At 43.5% G+C, this 17,824-nt stretch overlaps 1 protein-coding gene across 2 annotated transcripts in view; it reads left to right on the forward strand.

Moving 5' to 3' along the window:
* The first annotated feature begins 899 nt into the window (after positions 1-899).
* The window catches only part of DDX11 (DEAD/H-box helicase 11), a 72,385-nt gene continuing 55,460 nt past the window's right edge, over positions 900-17,824 (forward strand). The window contains exons 1-3 of one of the 2 annotated variants that reach the window (XR_012801887.1): positions 900-1,086; positions 11,518-11,640; positions 16,627-16,863. Coding sequence is in view for 1 of the 2 variants with exons in the window: in XM_075602322.1 (XP_075458437.1) it covers positions 11,521-11,640; positions 16,627-16,863 (357 nt within the window). In the remaining variant the exon portion in view is untranslated. The remainder of the gene's footprint in view (positions 1,087-11,517; positions 11,641-16,626; positions 16,864-17,824) is intronic. The other variant, XM_075602322.1, reaches the window with a different exon arrangement.

A 17,824-nucleotide genomic window follows, 5' to 3' on the forward strand; every position in this document is an offset into this window, starting at 1 on the left:
AGTGGCGAATTTCCCATTAGGCCCGAGCCATATACCCATATACAGATGCCGCGCACTCAGGCCTGATGAGGCACTTATATGCAGCGGCCGCCTCCTTGCTACCACCCTCCTTCTCCTAAATCGCAGTGTCAAATGATGCCACGGACATCACCGTCATGTCACATGGCGTCTCGTTGCCATGTTACCATTGGTGACGAAATGACTCCGCGATTCGGAAGGAGGCGGCCACCATATGTAAGTGCCAGCCAAGGGGCCCGCCGATGTTGAAGGGACCATGCAGCAGAAGATGCTGCTGCTGCCGGGGATGGTATGAGAGTTAAATGTATACATAAAAAATTCATTGTAACATCGCCGGAAGAGATCAGTGTATCTCGAAAGCTCGCACAAATAAAAGCATTTCGTTAGCCACAGAACGGTATCATCTATTTATTTATTTTTTGATTAAAAAATAAAATAAATACAAACATTTTTATTGAATTGCCAAATTTGTCCGGGTTTTAGCCGTCAGCGGATGGTGGCAACCCTGCTCACACCAAGCAACAGTGTTAGCTCCGCAGGACACTGCCTGTAATAATAATAATAATATTATTATTATTAACTATCATTCTCTGTAAATCTCCTGACAGCCCTACATAATGTCTGACAGTCATACTGTGTTCGACATGCGTGCCCCATATAAAGGGAATATCTGTCTCCCCCTGAGGACGAGTCGCCATAACTCTTTGGGCGGGAAAAAATAACTGCCGCCTCGGCTTCCTCCACCTAGGAACAGTGTTGGTGTGACGTCACCCAGTGCAACCCCGCGCAGCTATTGGCTACTCTCTGATGCTGATAAAGTGATTGGGTACTTTCTCCGGCGTCTATATCGAGCACCTCCATTCCCCAGGCCTCCTGGGGAGAGAGGCGCGGGGCGGAACGGTCTCTGTATCTTGCTGCTGTGATTGGCTGGTGGCAGCTGTCCCCGCCCGTTGCTGCTGTGATTGGCTGGTGACAGCTGTTCCCGCCCCTTGCTGCTCGGAGCGCGGGAGTTGAAGCGGATACAGTATTTAATACCTGGGAGTACTGCGGTGTTTCAATACTACCGAGGTAATAATGCGGGGTAATAAAGAAACCCGGTTAGTTATTGTATTCAGGCATTATGGAGTAATAATGCTGCCATGTCTTGAGATGATACACAAGTATTTATGAGTAATGCAGAGTAACACCGGGAAAGGGTGGTGTGTTATGTGAGGTACTTCAGCTGTAGTAGTACTGGCGTATTAGCGAGGCAACAGGAACATGATACTAACACAGCGTCATAAATTAAAGTACTCTGGAGAAATACAGTGCATCTCTTTATGTGAGTAGTTAGAGGCACCCACAGTAATGTTACCCGCATCCTAGAGTATTCCCCCCCACCCCACCTAGATGGAGCGGTTTATAAAACTAAAATACTTACTCCAGTACTACAAATACTGTGACTTGTACAGGAAAGAAATCCCATGTATGAAGTCTTCCTCTGGAGCAAAATACTTTATCCTATATCTGTATTTACTGTATCTGTTGCCTAAGGCTGAGCGCATGGTGGCGGCGTTGCTACGTGCGCGCTTGCGTCTGCACGCGCTTCTGGGACTCTTACCTAGTTGGCTATTGGAGTTCTTCAAGTGCCCGCGGCGCTGTGCGTGTGTCGACGTGGCTATATTTGTGCCGCCACAACTCCAAAATGAGATTTGGGGCTGCAGTAGCGTGACGGCGTCACGTGAGCTGGTTCAGCCAATGAGGGCGAACCAGCTCCGTGACGCGCCTGACTCGTTTGACACGCCCCCGATCGCCGCGATCTATCTCATGCAGCTAGCGCACACATCGCTTGGGCTGCAGGAGGGCGCGCAGGGCAGCGTGCGCCCGCGCCACAAGCGTGAGCTCGGCCTAAGGTTAGCATAGGTGGAACTTGATGGACGCGTGTCTTTTTTTCAACCTCCATCGGCTGTGTAACTAATTATATAAGTAATTATGCTTACACTTATTTCCATTTATATATATTTAAATACTTTTTCAGTGTAAACAATTCTATATTCTACAAACTGAACAATGGGAGAATTATTGCTACAGTGTATTGAGAGCAGCGTATAATGTGGTATAATGCTGTATAAAATGTGTTTTCAGCTGATTTTGCCTTACTGTAAATGGAAAATTCCCATGTACAGACACGTTACAGAGGTCCACGGATACATTATATCTGCATACTGATACGTTACAGGGGACCACAGATACATTATATCTGCATACTGATACGTTACAGGGGACCACAGATACATTATATCTGCATACTGATACGTTACAGGGGACCACGGATACATTATATCTGCATACTGATACGTTACAGAGGTCCACAGATACATTATATCTGCATACTGATACGTTACAGGGGACCACGGATACATTATATCTGCATACTGATACGTTACAGGGGACCACGGATACATTATATCTGCATACTGATACGTTACAGAGGTCCACAGATACATTATATCTGCATACTGATACGTTACAGGGGACCACGGATACATTATATCTGCATACTGATACGTTACAGAGGTCCACAGATACATTATATCTGCATACTGATACGTTACAGGGGACCACGGATACATTATATCTGCATACTGATACGTTACAGGGGACCACGGATACATTATATCTGCATACTGATACGTTACAGGCGACCACGGATACATTATATCTGCATACTTATACGTTACAGGGGACCACGGATACATTACATCTGCATACTGATACGTTACAGAGGTCCACAGATACATTATATCTGCATACTGATACATGTTACAGGGGCCCACGGATACATTATATCTGCATACTGATACGTTACAGGGGACCACGGATACATTATATCTGCATACTGATACATGTTACAGGGGACCACGGATACATTATATCTGCATACTGATACGTGTTACAGGGGACCACGGATACATTATATCTGCATACTGATACGTTACAGGGGACCACGGATACATTATATCTGCATACTGATACGTTACAGAGGTCCACGGATACATTATATCTGCATACTGATACATGTTACAGAGGTCCACGGATACATTATATCTGCATACTGATACATGTTACAGGGCACCACAGATACATTATATCTGCATACTGATACATGTTACAGGGCACCACAGATACATTATATCTGCATACTGATACGTTACAGGGGACCACGGATACATTATATCTGCATACTGATACGTTACAGGGGACCACAGATACATTATATCTGCATACTGATACGTTACAGGGGACCACAGATACATTATATCTGCATACTGATACTTTACAGGGGACCACGGATACATTATATCTGCATACTGATACGTTACAGGGGACCACGGATACATTATATCTGCATACTGATACGTTACAGGGGACCACAGATACATTATATCTGCATACTGATACGTTACAGGGGACCACAGATACATTATATCTGCATACTGATACGTTACAGGGGACCACAGATACATTATATCTGCATACTGATACTTTACAGGGGACCACGGATACATTATATCTGCATACTGATACGTTACAGGGGACCACGGATACATTATATCTGCATACTGATACGTTACAGGGGACCACAGATACATTATATCTGCATACTGATACGTTACAGGGGACCACGGATACATTATATCTGCATACTGATACATGTTACAGGGGACCACGGATACATTATATCTGCATACTGATACGTTACAGGGGACCACGGATACATTATATCTGCATACTGATACGTTACAGGGGACCACGGATACATTATATCTGCATACTGATACGTTACAGGGGACCACGGATACATTATATCTGCATACTGATACGTTACAGGGGACCACGGATACATTATATCTGCATACTGATACGTTACAGGGGACCACGGATACATTATATCTGCATACTGATACGTTACAGGGGACCACGGATACATTATATCTGCATACTGATACGTTACAGGGGACCACGGATACATTATATCTGCATACTGATACGTTACAGGGGACCACGGATACATTATATCTGCATACTGATACGTTACAAGGGACCACGGATACATTATATCTGCATACTGATACATGTTACAGGGGACCACGGATACATTATATCTGCATACTGATACGTTACAGGGGCCCACGGATACATTATATCTGCATACTGATACATGTTACAGGGGCCCACGGATACATTATATCTGCATACTGATACATGTTACAGGGGACCACGGATACATTATATCTGCATACTGATACATGTTACAGGGGCCCACGGATACATTATATCTGCATACTGATACATGTTACAGGGGACCACGGATACATTATATCTGCATACTGATACATGTTTCAGAGGACCATGGATACATTATATCTGCATACTGATACATGTTACAGGGGACCACGGATACATTATATCTGCACACTGATACGTTACAGAGGTCCACGGATACATTATATCTGCATACTGATACGTTACAGGGGACCACGGATACATTATATCTGCATACTGATACATGTTACAGAGGACCATGGATACATTATATGTGCATACTGATACATGTTACAGGGGACCACGGATACATTATATCTGCATACTGATACGTTACAGGGGCCCACGGATACATTATATCTGCATACTGATACATGTTACAGGGGCCCACGGATACATTATATCTGCATACTGATACATGTTACAGGGGACCACGGATACATTATATCTGCATACTGATACATGTTACAGGGGCCCACGGATACATTATATCTGCATACTGATACATGTTACAGGGGACCACGGATACATTATATCTGCATACTGATACATGTTACAGGGGCCCACGGATACATTATATCTGCATACTGATACATGTTACAGGGGACCACGGATACATTATATCTGCATACTGATACATGTTTCAGAGGACCATGGATACATTATATCTGCATACTGATACATGTTACAGGGGACCACGGATACATTATATCTGCATACTGATACGTTACAGAGGTCCACGGATACATTATATCTGCATACTGATACATGTTACAGGGGACCACGGATACATTATATCTGCATACTGATACGTTACAGAGGTCCACGGATACATTATATCTGCATACTGATACGTTACAGGGGACCACGGATACATTATATCTGCATACTGATACGTTACAGAGGTCCACAGATACATTATATCTGCATACTGATACGTTACAGGGGACCACGGATACATTATATCTGCATACTGATACGTTACAGGGGACCACGGATACATTATATCTGCATACTGATACGTTACAGGGGACCACAGATACATTATATCTGCATACTGATACGTTACAGGGGACCACGGATACATTATATCTGCATACTGATACGTTACAGGGGACCACGGATACATTATATCTGCATACTGATACGTTACAGGGGACCACGGATACATTATATCTGCATACTGATACGTTACAGGGGACCACGGATACATTATATCTGCATACTGATACATGTTACAGGGGACCACGGATACATTATATCTGCATACTGATACGTTACAGGGGACCACGGATACATTATATCTGCATACTGATACGTTACAGGGGACCACGGATACATTATATCTGCATACTGATACGTTACAGGGGACCACGGATACATTATATCTGCATACTGATACGTTACAGGGGACCACGGATACATTATATCTGCATACTGATACGTTACAGGGGACCACGGATACATTATATCTGCATACTGATACGTTACAGGGGACCACGGATACATTATATCTGCATACTGATACGTTACAGGGGACCACGGATACATTATATCTGCATACTGATACGTTACAGGGGACCACGGATACATTATATCTGCATACTGATACGTTACAAGGGACCACGGATACATTATATCTGCATACTGATACATGTTACAGGGGACCACGGATACATTATATCTGCATACTGATACGTTACAGGGGCCCACGGATACATTATATCTGCATACTGATACATGTTACAGGGGCCCACGGATACATTATATCTGCATACTGATACATGTTACAGGGGACCACGGATACATTATATCTGCATACTGATACATGTTACAGGGGCCCACGGATACATTATATCTGCATACTGATACATGTTACAGGGGACCACGGATACATTATATCTGCATACTGATACATGTTTCAGAGGACCATGGATACATTATATCTGCATACTGATACATGTTACAGGGGACCACGGATACATTATATCTGCACACTGATACGTTACAGAGGTCCACGGATACATTATATCTGCATACTGATACGTTACAGGGGACCACGGATACATTATATCTGCATACTGATACATGTTACAGAGGACCATGGATACATTATATGTGCATACTGATACATGTTACAGGGGACCACGGATACATTATATCTGCATACTGATACGTTACAGGGGCCCACGGATACATTATATCTGCATACTGATACATGTTACAGGGGCCCACGGATACATTATATCTGCATACTGATACATGTTACAGGGGACCACGGATACATTATATCTGCATACTGATACATGTTACAGGGGCCCACGGATACATTATATCTGCATACTGATACATGTTACAGGGGCCCACGGATACATTATATCTGCATACTGATACATGTTACAGGGGCCCACGGATACATTATATCTGCATACTGATACATGTTACAGGGGACCACGGATACATTATATCTGCATACTGATACATGTTTCAGAGGACCACGGATACATTATATCTGCATACTGATACATGTTACAGGGGACCACGGATACATTATATCTGCATACTGATACGTTACAGAGGTCCACGGATACATTATATCTGCATACTGATACATGTTACAGGGGACCACGGATACATTATATCTGCATACTGATACGTTACAGAGGTCCACGGATACATTATATCTGCATACTGATACGTTACAGGGGACCATGGATACATTATATCTGCATACTGATACATGTTACAGGGGACCACGGATACATTATATCTGCATACTGATACGTTACAGGGGACCACAGATACATTATATCTGCATACTGATACGTTACAGGGGACCACGGATACATTATATCTGCATACTGATACGTTACAGGGGACCACGGATACATTATATCTGCATACTGATACGTTACAGAGGACCACGGATACATTATATCTGCATACTGATACGTTACAGGGGACCATGGATACATTATATCTGCATACTGATACGTTACAGGGGACCACGGATACATTATATCTGCATACTGATACATGTTACAGGGGACCACAGATACATTATATCTGCATACTGATACGTTACAGGGGACCACGGATACATTATATCTGCATACTGATACGTTACAGGGGACCACGGATACATTATATCTGCATACTGATACGTTACAGAGGACCACGGATACATTATATCTGCATACTGATACGTTACAGGGGACCACGGATACATTATATCTGCATACTGATACATGTTACAGGGGACCACGGATACATTATATCTGCATACTGATACGTTACAGGGGACCACGAATACATTATATCTGCATACTGATACATGTTACAGGGGCCCACGGATACATTATATCTGCATACTGATACATGTTACAGGGGACCACGGATACATTATATCTGCATACTGATACATTACAGGGGACCACGGATACATTATATCTGCATACTGATACATTACAGGGGACCACGGATACATTATATCTGCATACTGATACATGTTACAGGGGCCCACGGATACATTATATCTGCATACTGATACATGTTACAGGGGACCACGGATACATTATATCTGCATACTGATACGTTACAGGGGACCACGGATACATTATATCTGCATACTGATACATGTTACAGGGGCCCACGGATACATTATATCTGCATACTGATACATGTTACAGGGGCCCACGGATACATTATATCTGCATACTGATACGTTACAGGGGACCACAGATACATTATATCTGCATACTGATACGTTACAGGGGACCACGGATACATTATATCTGCATACTGATACATGTTACAGGGGACCACGGATACATTATATCTGCATACTGATACGTTACAGGGGCCCACGGATACATTATATCTGCATACTGATACATGTTACAGGGGCCCACGGATACATTATATCTGCATACTGATACATGTTACAGGGGCCCACAGATACATTATATCTGCATACTGATACGTTACAGAGGTCCACGGATACATTATATCTGCATACTGATACGTTACAGGGGACCACGGACACATTATATCTGCATACTGATACATGTTACAGGGGCCCACGGATATATTATATCTGCATACTGATACATGTTACAGGGGACCACGGATACATTATATCTGCATACTGATACGTTACAGGGGACCACGGATACATTATATCTGCATACTGATACATGTTACAGGGGACCACGGATACATTATATCTGCATACTGATACGTTACAGGGGACCACGGATACATTATTTCTGCATACTGATACATGTTACAGGGGCCCACGGATACATTATATCTGCATACTGATACATGTTACAGGGGACCACGGATACATTATTTCTGCATACTGATACGTTACAGGGGACCACGGATACATTATATCTGCATACTGATACGTTACAGGGGACCACGGATACATTATATCTGCATACTGATACGTTACAGGGGCCCACGGATACATTATATCTGCATACTGATACGTTACAGAGGTCCACGGATACATTATATCTGCATACTGATACGTTACAGGGGACCACGGATACATTATATCTGCATACTGATACGTGTTACAGGGGCCCACGGATACATTATATCTGCATACTGATACGTTACAGGGGCCCACGGATACATTATATCTGCATACTGATACGTTACAGGGGCCCACGGATACATTATATCTGCATACTGATACATGTTACAGGGGACCACGGATACATTATATCTCCATACTGATACGTTACAGGGGACCACGGATACATTATATCTGCATACTGATACATGTTACAGGGGACCACGGATACATTATATCTGCATACTGATACGTTACAGGGGACCACAGATACATTATATCTGCATACTGATACGTTACAGGGGACCACAGATACATTATATCTGCATACTGATACGTTACAGGGGACCACGGATACATTATATCTGCATACTGATACATGTTACATGGGCCCACGGATACATTATATCTGCATACTGATACATGTTACAGGGGCCCACGGATACATTATATCTGCATACTGATACGTTACAGGGGCCCACGGATACATTATATCTGCATACTAATACGTGTTACAGGGGACCACGGATACATTATATCTGCATACTGATACGTTACAGGGGACCACAGATACATTATATCTGCATACTGATACGTTACAGGGGACCACGGATACATTATATCTGCATACTGATACGTTACAAGGGACCACGGATACATTATATCTGCATACTGATACGTGTTACAGGGGCCCACGGATACATTATATCTGCATACTGATACGTTACAGGGGCCCACGGATACATTATATCTGCATACTGATACATGTTACAGGGGACCACGGATACATTATATCTCCATACTGATACGTTACAGGGGACCACGGATACATTATATCTGCATACTGATACATGTTACAGGGGACCACGGATACATTATATCTGCATACTGATACGTTACAGGGGACCACGGATACATTATATCTGCATACTGATACATGTTACAGGGGCCCACGGATACATTATATCTGCATACTGATACGTTACAGGGGCCCACGGATACATTATATCTGCATACTGATACATGTTACAGGGGCCCACGGATACATTATATCTGCATACTGATACGTTACAGGGGCCCACGGATACATTATATCTGCATACTGATACATGTTACAGAGGTCCACGGATACATTATATCTGCATACTGATACGTTACAGGGGACCACGGATACATTATATCTGCATACTGATACGTTACAGGGGACCACGGATACATTATATCTGCATACTGATACGTTACAGAGGTCCACAGATACATTATATCTGCATACTGATACATGTTACAGGGGACCACGGATACATTATATCTGCATACTGATACGTTACAGGGGACCACGGATACATTATATCTGCATACTGATACGTTACAGGGGACCACGGATACATTATATCTGCATACTGATACGTTACAGGGGACCACGGATACATTATATCTGCATACTGATACATGTTACAGGGGACCACGGATACATTATATCTGCATACTGATACGTTACAGAGGTCCACGGATACATTATATCTGCATACTGATACATGTTACAGAGGTCCACGGATACATTATATCTGCATACTGATACGTTACAGGGGACCACGGATACATTATATCTGCATACTGATACGTTACAGGGGACCACGGATACATTATATCTGCATACTGATACGTTACAGGGGACCACGGATACATTATATCTGCATACTGATACATGTTACAGGGGACCACGGATACATTATATCTGCATACTGATACATGTTACAGGGGACCACGGATACATTATATCTGCAGACTGATACATGTTTGGACCACGGATACATTATATCTGCAGACTGATACATGTTTGGACCACGGATACATTATATCTGCATACTGATACATGTTACAGGGGACCACGGATACATTATATCTGCATACTGATACATGTTACAGGGGACCACGGATACATTATATCTGCATACTGATACATGTTACAGGGGACCACGGATACATTATATCTGTAGTGAGAAAGGTCCAGCTGAATGGGTTTCTAAATACTGTCTCATAACTTGTTCGGCTCCATTGACATTTATGGTGTGATGGTGTGACCAGCTTTTCCTGAATGCGTGACTGCAGTATCTGGAAGCAGCGTGTTACATATTATTAGTTGCTGCCGAGAGTAAGAATTTTAGGATGAACTTTGGAATTTTATTAACAATATAATGAACATGACAAACGTATGTTAATGTGTTACTCATCTCAGTGCCTTTATACTATTAATAATCCAGTATAAATTGTTAAATAGAACAAGGGGATTTGGGAGTAATACACAACACTCAGTACTTCTCTTAGGAAACAGATACTGTAAAGTAATATTAAAGGGACACATTCCTTATAGTGACGTTGACAGATTTTAAGTACCATGAAGCAATATAATGAAAACACTGTGGGGGGGAGGCTCATTAATATGACAAATTAATTCTCCGGGAGTATAGAGGACACAGGTACTGCAGAGTAACACCATGGTAGTTTCTTGGAGGATGGGAATCCTGCTGAACAATATTCAGGTAATGAGATACTGAGGTATTACAAGGTAATAGGCATGTTTCTCCTGATACCTGTGGCCTTGTTTATAGGAGATGGCTGTGAAGTTCCCGTTCCCTTACCAGCCGTATCCCATCCAGGAGGAGTTCATGGCACAGCTGTATCAGGTGCTGGAGGCGGGGAACGTTGGCATATTTGAGAGTCCGACAGGAACGGTGAGGATTCAGATCAATCTTATGGTGTTTGGTACAAGTTGTGAGGAGCAGTGTCGGCTGTGTATAACAATCTTGTATTTATACTAATATGAAACCAGAAAGCAACAGTTCATATTCATAGTGATATTCAATCAACAAACTGCTGTGAAAAGCAGGAATTAGACACTTCAGATCATCTAAATCGTCTAATTAGATAATTATCCTGAAATGGTTTCCTTCCAATAATTAGCGCTTCTGATCCCCAGACCCTGTCATTCTAGCTACATGTTGGTTATTTATAACATGTGTTACCAGGAAGTAATACATTGAGAGTTACCTCTCGTTTTCAAGTATGTCCCGGGCCAGGGGCGTAGCTATAGCCCAGGCAGAGCCCTGGGGCCTGCTCTTCCCCCCCCCCCCCCTGTCGTTGGCCCATCTGTCTCTCTTCAGATAGACAGGCGGGGGGAGATGGTATGTGGCGCGGGCCCCCCGGCGTTAAACAGAAGCCGGTAGAGGAATCAGCACTTGTTACACAGGCAGAGCAGGACGGCAGGGGAGGAGCGCACTCTTGCGGTCTGACCCGGAAGTCTTTCTTAGGCCGTGATTATACCCAAAAACGCATGTAGCGGTGGCGCCAAAACAACAAACCAAAATCCTATGGAACTGCTCATACCGCTGGCGACGGTCGCGCTGCAAAGCGGACGGCAGGGGAAGAGACAGAGAATTTAGTTTTTTTCTTGCGACAGCCGTGTTACGTGAGCGGTTGGTGACAAGGGGGAGATCTGATAATGAGGGGGGGAGAGCTGATGATGGGGAGGGAGAGAGATAAGGAGGAGGAGAGGGGAGATAATGATGAGGGGGAGAGATGATGATGATGATGGGGAGGGAGAGAGATAAGGAGGAGGAGAGGGGAGATAATGATGAGGGGGAGAGATGATGATGATGGGGAGGGAGAGAGATAAGGAGGACGAGAGGGGAGATAATGATGAGTGGGAGAGCTGATGATGGGGAGGGAGAGAGATAAGGAGGAGGAGAGGGGAGATAATGATGAGGGGGAGAGATGATGATGATGGGGAGGGAGAGAGATAAGGAGGAGGAGAGGGGAGATGATGAGGGGGAGAGATGAGATATGTATGTATGTCTTTATTTATATAGCACCATTAATGTACATAGCGCTTCGCAGTAGTAATACACGTGACAATCATATAAATAACAATACAAATAACAGATCATGGGAATAAGTGCTTCAGACTTAAAAATTAACATTTAGGAAGAGGAGTCCCCTGCTTCGCAGAGCTTACAATCTAATTGGCAGGTAGGAAGGACATACAGAGACAGTAGGAGGGCGTTTTGATAAGTGCGTCTGCAAGGGGCCAAGCTTTATGTATCGTGTATAGTATTAGCCGCGGAGCTACTTATATGCTTCGTTAAGCAGGTGTGTTTTTAAGGTGGGTCTTAAAGGTGGATAGAGAGGGTGCTAGTCGGATACTGAGGTGAAGGGCATTCCAGAGGTGTGGGGCAGTCAGTGAGAAAGGTTTAATGCAGGAGAGGGCTTTAGATACAAAGGGGGTAGAAAGAAGACATCCTTGAGCAGAACGTAAGAATCGGGATGGTGGATAGTGAGAAATTAGGGCTGAGATGTAAGGAGGGGCAGAAGAGTGTAAAGCTTTAAAAGTGAGGAGTAGAATTGAGCGCGAGATGCAGGATTTGATCGGAAGCCAGGAGAGGGATTTCAGCAGGGGAGGCGCTGAGACATTTTTAGGAAAGAGTAGAGTGATACTGGCAGCAGCGTTTAGGATAGATTGTAGGGGAGACAGGTGAGAGGCAGGAAGGCCGGACAGAGATGAGAGATTTTTATTTTATTTATTTATAAAAATGTTTTACCAGAAAGTAATACATTGAGAGTTACCTCTCGTTTTCAAGTATGTCCTGGGCATAGTTAATATGACAAATAATACATGGTTACAAATACAGTTACATAAATGAACAGGGTATACATTATATACAATACATTGCATGCACAGTTAGAGAAGATGTATATTATAGGCTTATGTAACAGTTACAGACCAGATTAAAATGTGAGACAGCCTTAGTTTTGAAAGAACTTAAACTGGTGGTGGATGTGAGAGTCTCCGGTAGGTTGTTCCACTTTTGGGGTGCACGGTAAGAGAAGGAGGAGCGGCCGGATACTTTGTTGAGCCTTGGGACCATGAACAGTCTTTTGGAGTCTGATCTCAGGTGATAGGTGCTGCATGTGGTAGGGGTGAGGAGCTTGTTCAGATAGCTGGGTAGCTTGCCCATGAAGAATTTAAAGGCAAGACAGGAAAAGTGAACTTTGCGCCAGGACTCGAGTGATGACCAATCTAGTTCTTTGAGCATTTCGCAGTGATGTGTGTTATAGTTGCATTGGAGAACAAAACGACAAATTGAATTGTAGAGGGTGTCAAGTTTGCCAAGGTGGGATTGAGTTGCCGAGCCATATACTATGTCTCCATAGTCAATAATTGGCATTAGCATCTGCTGTGCGATACGTTTTCTGACCAGGAGACTTAGGGAGGATTTGTTCCTGTAAAGTACCCCTAGTTTGGCATAGGTCTTGGTTGTCAGGGTATCAATTTGCATCCCGAATGTTAAGTGGGAGTCAAGCCATATGCCAAGGTATTTAAAACTAGTAACAGGAGTTAGGGTGGTGTTAGTGTTGGTTCTAATGTGGAGCTCAGTCGCTGGAAGCTTTAAAAATTTAGTCTTGGTCCCAAATACTATTGTTACAGTCTTGTCAGTGTTTAAAAACAGTTTGTTTTGGGAAATCCAGTTTTCGAGTCTCAAAAAGTCTGGCTGAAGTATGTGCTGAAGGTCAGAGAGGCTATGGCTGTGTGCATATAGGATTGTGTCATCTGTATACATGTGTATTGAGGCTTCCTGACAAGCTGTGGGGAGATCATTGATGAACACTGAGAAGAGTAGGGGCCCCAGAACAGAGCCTTGCGGGACGCCACAGGTGATATCCAGGGGGTTGGAGTTAGAGCCAGAGATGGACACATGTTGGGATCTACCTGATAGGTAGGACTGAAACCAGTTTAAAGCATGCTTCCCTATTCCAGAGCTCTGGAGTTTGTTAAGCAGGATAGCATGATCAACAGTATCAAAAGTCTTTGCAAAATCTAGGAATACTGCACCAGTGAGTTGTCCCCGTTCCATTCCACACTGGATTTCATTGCAAACTTTTAGCAGGGTAGTTACGGTAGAGTGTTTGGGACGAAAGCCAGATTGGAATTGGCTAGGGAAATTTGTCTTGGTATAGTAATCGCTTAATTGGGAGTGGACACATTTTCCCATGACTTTGGATAGGATTGGGAGAAGGGAGATTGGCCTGTAGTTTGAGACAGTGTTTTTGTCCCCACTTTTGAAGATTGGGACAACTCTGGCAGCTTTCCAGGTCTTAGGGATATGGCCTGCAGACAGGATAGAGTTGACTATGGAAGCAATTGGTTTGGCAATTGCTGGGGCACCAAGTCTTAGGAACCTAGATTGTAGTAAGTCAGGTCCACATTGGCTGCTTAGTTTTAATTTGAGAAGCGCTTGTGTAATCTCCTCTTCGGATACTGGGCCAAATTGAAATGTGTGGGCAGTGTTGGGAGGGAGTGGGGCTATGTGGGTACTCCCAGGATGAGATTCAGGTTTGTGGTTTGGGCTGCGTTTCACTAATAAGTTAGTAGCACACCCCACAAAGTAATCATTGAATGCATTTGCAATGTCGGTGGGGTTTGTCAGAGTAATATCGCCCTTAGTGATGTTACTTGGCTGTTGATGGTTAGAAGGCTGGAATATGTTGTTGATAACCTTCCAGAAGTTAGCTGGGTTTGATGTGTTCTGGTGGAGATTTTCAGAGTAATATTGTGCTTTTGCATGCCTTGTTTGCCTAGTGCACATGTTCTGCAGGCATCTGTAGTGATTGAGATCCTTGGTAGTGCCAGTTACTTTGTGGCTTTTCCACAAGGCATCCCTGAACTGGTAGAGTGCTATAAGGTCAGGTGTAACCCTTGGAAGGTGGGCACCCCGTACCCTTATTCTGCGTAGTGGAGCATGGGTATCGCAGAGTTTTAAGAACTCGGATTGGAAATAGTCGAGCGCAGAATCAGGGCCAGGAATTAAATCGATTCTGTGCCAAGGGCCGTTGGTAAGGTCAGCCAGAAACTGTTGTGGGTTAAAGTTAGGTTAAAGATGATAAGGAGGGATGGGGAGAGAGAGGATCAGGGAGAGGAGAAAAAAATGCAGTCAGTATTAATGTTAATGACATATTTTTTTTGCCCTGGGGCCTGCACATGTCTAGCTATGCCACTGTCCTGGGCATAGAGTTATGATGACATACATGGTTACAAATACATAGTTACATAAGTGAACAGGTTATACATTATATATAAAGACATTGCATGCACAGTTAAAGATAATATATATTATAGGCATATGTAACAGTTACAGACCAGATTAAAATGTGAGACGGCTTTAGTTTTGAAAGAACTTACACTGGTGGCGGCTGTGAGAGATTCCGGTAGACTGTTCCAGTTTTGAGGTGCACGGTAAGAGAAGGAGGAGCGGCCGGATACTGTGTTGCACCTTGGGACCATGAACAGTCTTTTGGAGCCAGATCTCAGATAAGCATGTGGTAGAGGTGAGGAGCTTGTTCAGATAGACGGGTAGCTTGCCCAGAAAGTATTTGAAGGCAAGACAGGAAAGATGGATTTTGTGCCTTGACTCAAGTGATGACCAATCTAGTTCTTTGAGCATTTCGCAGTGATGTGTGTTGTAGTTGAATTGGAGGATAAAGTGGCATATTGAATTGTAGAGGGTATCAAGTTTGCTAAGGTGAGTTTGGGGTGATGTACCATATACTATGTCCCCATGTGGCCTTACAGTATAAATCATGAGTGAGCTGTCTCCCTGCTATGACTGATCGGGGCTTTGTGGTCATCTAATTACTCCATATTTCTGTCTCCCTCTCCCGTCCAGGGGAAATCTCTGAGTCTGATCTGTGGGGCTTTGTCCTGGCTCCGTGACTTCGAAGAGAAGAAACGACAAGAGGAGGCTCGAGCGCTGTGTGTTGGAGACAATGAGCTGAACGGGAAGCAGGGGTCAGACGTGTCACCCTCCGGCACCGCAGCCTCTCTAACCTCCTCTGCCGAGCCTGACTGGATCACACAGTTTGTGCAGAAGAAGGACGAGATGGACATCAAAGACAAGATAAAGGTCGGTAGCTCACCGTCCCAGGGACGAGTGGGGGGCTCTCCAGTACATCGTTGTCACATTGTGTGTCTGGGGAGGTCTCTCCAGTACTTTACTTCATGTTTGTGGAGTGGTCTCTCTCATAAGTTGCTTTGATGATTTAACACACTTCTCAGCGTGTTTTTATTATTATTGTTTTATAATCATAGGACAAGTAGTGAGGCTCGCCATGCTCCATATTTAGTATTAGTATATTTAGTTCCTTATTTCTCTGTGGGCCCATAATTCCTGGAAGAATTAGGGATGTGAAGGAGTAGAACTGTTCAATTTCAACATCCCAAACAGAATATCTCAGGTGTCCAGTGATCTAACTCCTAATTACTAATACTCCCTGACTTATTTATGGTTTAATAATCTATATTAGCAGTGTTGGAAAGTGCCCTTCCCTTCAGAGATTTGAAGCTCCCTGTGATCTGAGTTTATTCCCAGCATAGTTACAGGAGGAATACAGCATCCTTTCCTGTCAGAGGCTATGTCTAGTGGTAGGCAGCATGATAGGAGCAGTATATATCAGTGCACATTCTGTTACCCACCAATGGTCTAGACTCTAGAAGGTGTTTTCCTAGTTATTGTGGAGCAACAGTTCTTCCAAACAAAACTGAGCCTATTTCCACACAGGCGGCAATCCCTGCTACTTTACAAAAGGATATAACATATACATATAAAAGCAGACATCTCCAGATTTCAATCTGATACCAAAATAATCACCTGGAAAGTATGAACACGCACATTAAAATATTGCAGCCCCAAAATAAGTTATTTCTATCTATTGCACATGGAGGACTGCTGTTTCTAAAGCAGGGAAAGGGCCCAAGTGCTTACACTGTTTATAATTTGTGGGCAAATTATACTTTTGGTTAAACTGTTTGTTGAAGCCTGAGAATACAGTAATTTGGAGGTGGAAAGACGACTCCCGCTCCCTTCA

Source organism: Ascaphus truei, chromosome 5, assembly GCF_040206685.1.
Source record: "Ascaphus truei isolate aAscTru1 chromosome 5, aAscTru1.hap1, whole genome shotgun sequence".
In the NCBI taxonomy this organism is placed as follows: Eukaryota; Metazoa; Chordata; class Amphibia; order Anura; family Ascaphidae; genus Ascaphus; species Ascaphus truei.